Genomic DNA, 2557 nt, shown 5'->3' on the forward strand with positions numbered 1-2557 from the left:
AGGCGGGCAGTCTGTGACCATTTGAATGCGGCGAGGAGGCGTGTTCAGCCGGGCAAGCAGCGGGCGATGCGTCGCTTCCGTGTTGACGGTGGGAGGTCGCGTCCATCAGCGCCGCCCTCTTGTCTGGTGAAATCGCAGGCATCAATGCCGGCCGCTCCATACTCTGGGCCGGCATGAATGCGGCGCGTGGGATGGAAAGCATGGAAGGGGCGGGTGGGGGTTTGGGTGGGCCAGGGTGGTCAGACGCGGGCATGGCAGGGGTCCGGACGCTGCAAAGCCGCCCCTCCCCCCGCATGTCTTCGGTTTCATGTCCGAACCGCTTGGCGGACCGATACAGATCCATATTGGATGACTTCCGCGATCCGAATTTATACGGACAGTTTGAGGGTCGTCATTGGAGATGCCCTTAATGAGACAAGTGGGTGTTTATACCTGAAATTTAATCTTTTATAAGCCGAGCGGGTACAACCACTGTCCTAACCATCCGATCATAAGTTGGATCTCATTTTCCCACGATGTAGAATTCACATATACTTGGTATAGTGGTATTTCTCATTTTACCAAGGCATACATAAACGGGGTTCATGTATGCCTTGGTATGATGGTATTTTTGTGTTCAAGTACATAATCATGTCGTTGGATTGTTAGAAGAACTGTGGTATCCCCAGCAAGGTTCAAGTCCTGGTGCTCACATTTATTTTTGGATTTATTTCAGAATTTCCGGCGATGTGCATTCAGTTGTAGGAGACATTTTCGTCGACGACGAATGTGCCTACTGTGACTTTGTAAATTTCAAGATGATATGCCAGCTCAGTCTTTTGAAGGTGCTCATAGGAGTAGGGTGTGCGTGTATGCGTTCGTAGGGGTAAGTGTATGCGTGTGTATATGAGCGGTTGCGTGTGTAATGTGTTAAAAAAAGTACATAATTCAGATGTATCCTTTCCAAAAATTGAAGGCATATGCAGAGCAATCAGTTTTCGTCATTTTTACCAAGAAAATAAATAATTTTCATTCAGACCAAGTTCCTCGGTCCTACAAACAGAAATTGCAATAGGCACATCTGTAAATTCCAATCGGAACATGCTCTCATCAAAAAATGGTGGAGCAGAGGTTCTCTGCTGCGCGCGCTCCAACAAGACGTTGCGGCAGGAAGCCCACAGACCTGCTTCACTTTTAGCTATGCTATTGCCATCACAGCTGGGACGAGATGACCTGCTGCATGTACTTGCAGCACCTCTGGTAGCTGACGAAGCCCATGAACCAGAACTCGAAGCCGTCCACGGTGGCCATGTGTATGTACTTCTGCTCCGGGTTGTCCGCGTTCTCGCTCGGCTGCACCCCCTTGATCCTCCCCAGCGGCACCACCACCTTGTACGGCACCCGAGCGACGTCGCCCGCCGGCGAGGTGACTGTGAGGGACCGGTCGCTGCGGAAGGCGATCTTCCTGGTGGAGACGAAGAGCATCCCGGCGATGGGCCCGCTGGTGGTGTAGAGGTAGCACTGCAGCGCCTTCACCAGCCGCTCGCCCTTCTCGGCCGAGAAGGCCTGCCGGAACACCCGCTCCACGCCGCCGGCCTGCAGGATCCTCGCGCCCAGGCTGAGCTTCCCCTTCACCGTCTCCGACATCTTCGGCCCCAGGGTCACTGCACGCACGAACAGGAACGCGACATACTCGTCAGCACACTGCCCGTTTTCCATTTGGAATGTAGTACTCGAGTTTCTGGTTTGCGAACGCCGACTCACCGTGGTCTCTGAAGCCCTGCGCCCGTCTGCCCAGCTTGTTCACCCAATGGATCACCTGACCCTTGCTACTGTGTTTGTAGCCGAAGGACGCGTAGGGGCTCGGGTGCGTCAACGAGACGGCGAGGCGATCGCCGTCCTTCTTGGCCGCCCCGGCGCCCCTGGTTGTCGCCTCCTCTAAGGCGTACGCCTTGGAGGTCACAGGCACTCCGATCACATGGCCGCAGCTGGACTTCCTCATGGTCACTTCTCTGTGCGTGCGTGTGAGAGAGGGAGGAGAGGGAGAGAGGGGGATGAGCGGCAGAGGCCCGTTTTATAGGGTGCGGGGGGTGATGAAATCTGGAGCGAAAGTCGGGCAGGGGATTCGCGTCGAGTCAGCACCGGCTCATCGGCGCCGGAAAAGCAGAGGTTCACGTTCGCCAAAAGGGGCGGGCGGGCTTTAACGTGGGGCTGTGTCATCCGCCCCGATCGTGCGCGCGCCAGGGGAGGGGAGGGTAGGGGAGGGGAGGAGTCACGTACTACGCGGTCGATCGGGCGGCCAACCGCCGGGGATGGAGGCCTTGCTTCGATGTCGATCGATGGTGATTTGTCTACGTCGGCCGCGGGGAGGCCACTTTGGAAGACTGAAGGGCAGCCCATGTGCTCGCACAATCTTAGCGCCGGGTTACAGGAAAAGATACGTGTGGGGCGGAAAGGAGCTAGGCCCAGAGATCTTAGTATATGCAGATATGGATAATCTATGCTCGGGACTGGTACCTACCGGTAGCCAACTTTCCTTGGGAACGAACATTTTGGTTGGTTTCGGAACCTAGAAGAA

The 2557-nt window shown here is 55.5% G+C and overlaps 1 protein-coding gene across 1 annotated transcript; it reads right to left on the minus strand.

Moving 5' to 3' along the window:
• Positions 1-963: 963 nt before the first annotated feature.
• Positions 964-2075, minus strand: LOC119317229 (putative GEM-like protein 8). The gene is made up of 2 exons (XM_037591658.1): positions 1744-2075; positions 964-1643 (listed from the first exon to the last, which is right to left on the minus strand). The coding sequence occupies exons 1-2, from the start codon at positions 1979-1981 to the stop codon at positions 1192-1194; spliced, it is 690 nt and encodes a 229-aa protein (XP_037447555.1). The 5' UTR covers positions 1982-2075; the 3' UTR covers positions 964-1191.
• Between the last annotated feature and the right edge of the window lie 482 nt (positions 2076-2557).

Source organism: Triticum dicoccoides, chromosome 6A (genome assembly GCF_002162155.2).
Source record: "Triticum dicoccoides isolate Atlit2015 ecotype Zavitan chromosome 6A, WEW_v2.0, whole genome shotgun sequence".
NCBI classification, from domain to species: Eukaryota; Viridiplantae; Streptophyta; class Magnoliopsida; order Poales; family Poaceae; genus Triticum; species Triticum dicoccoides.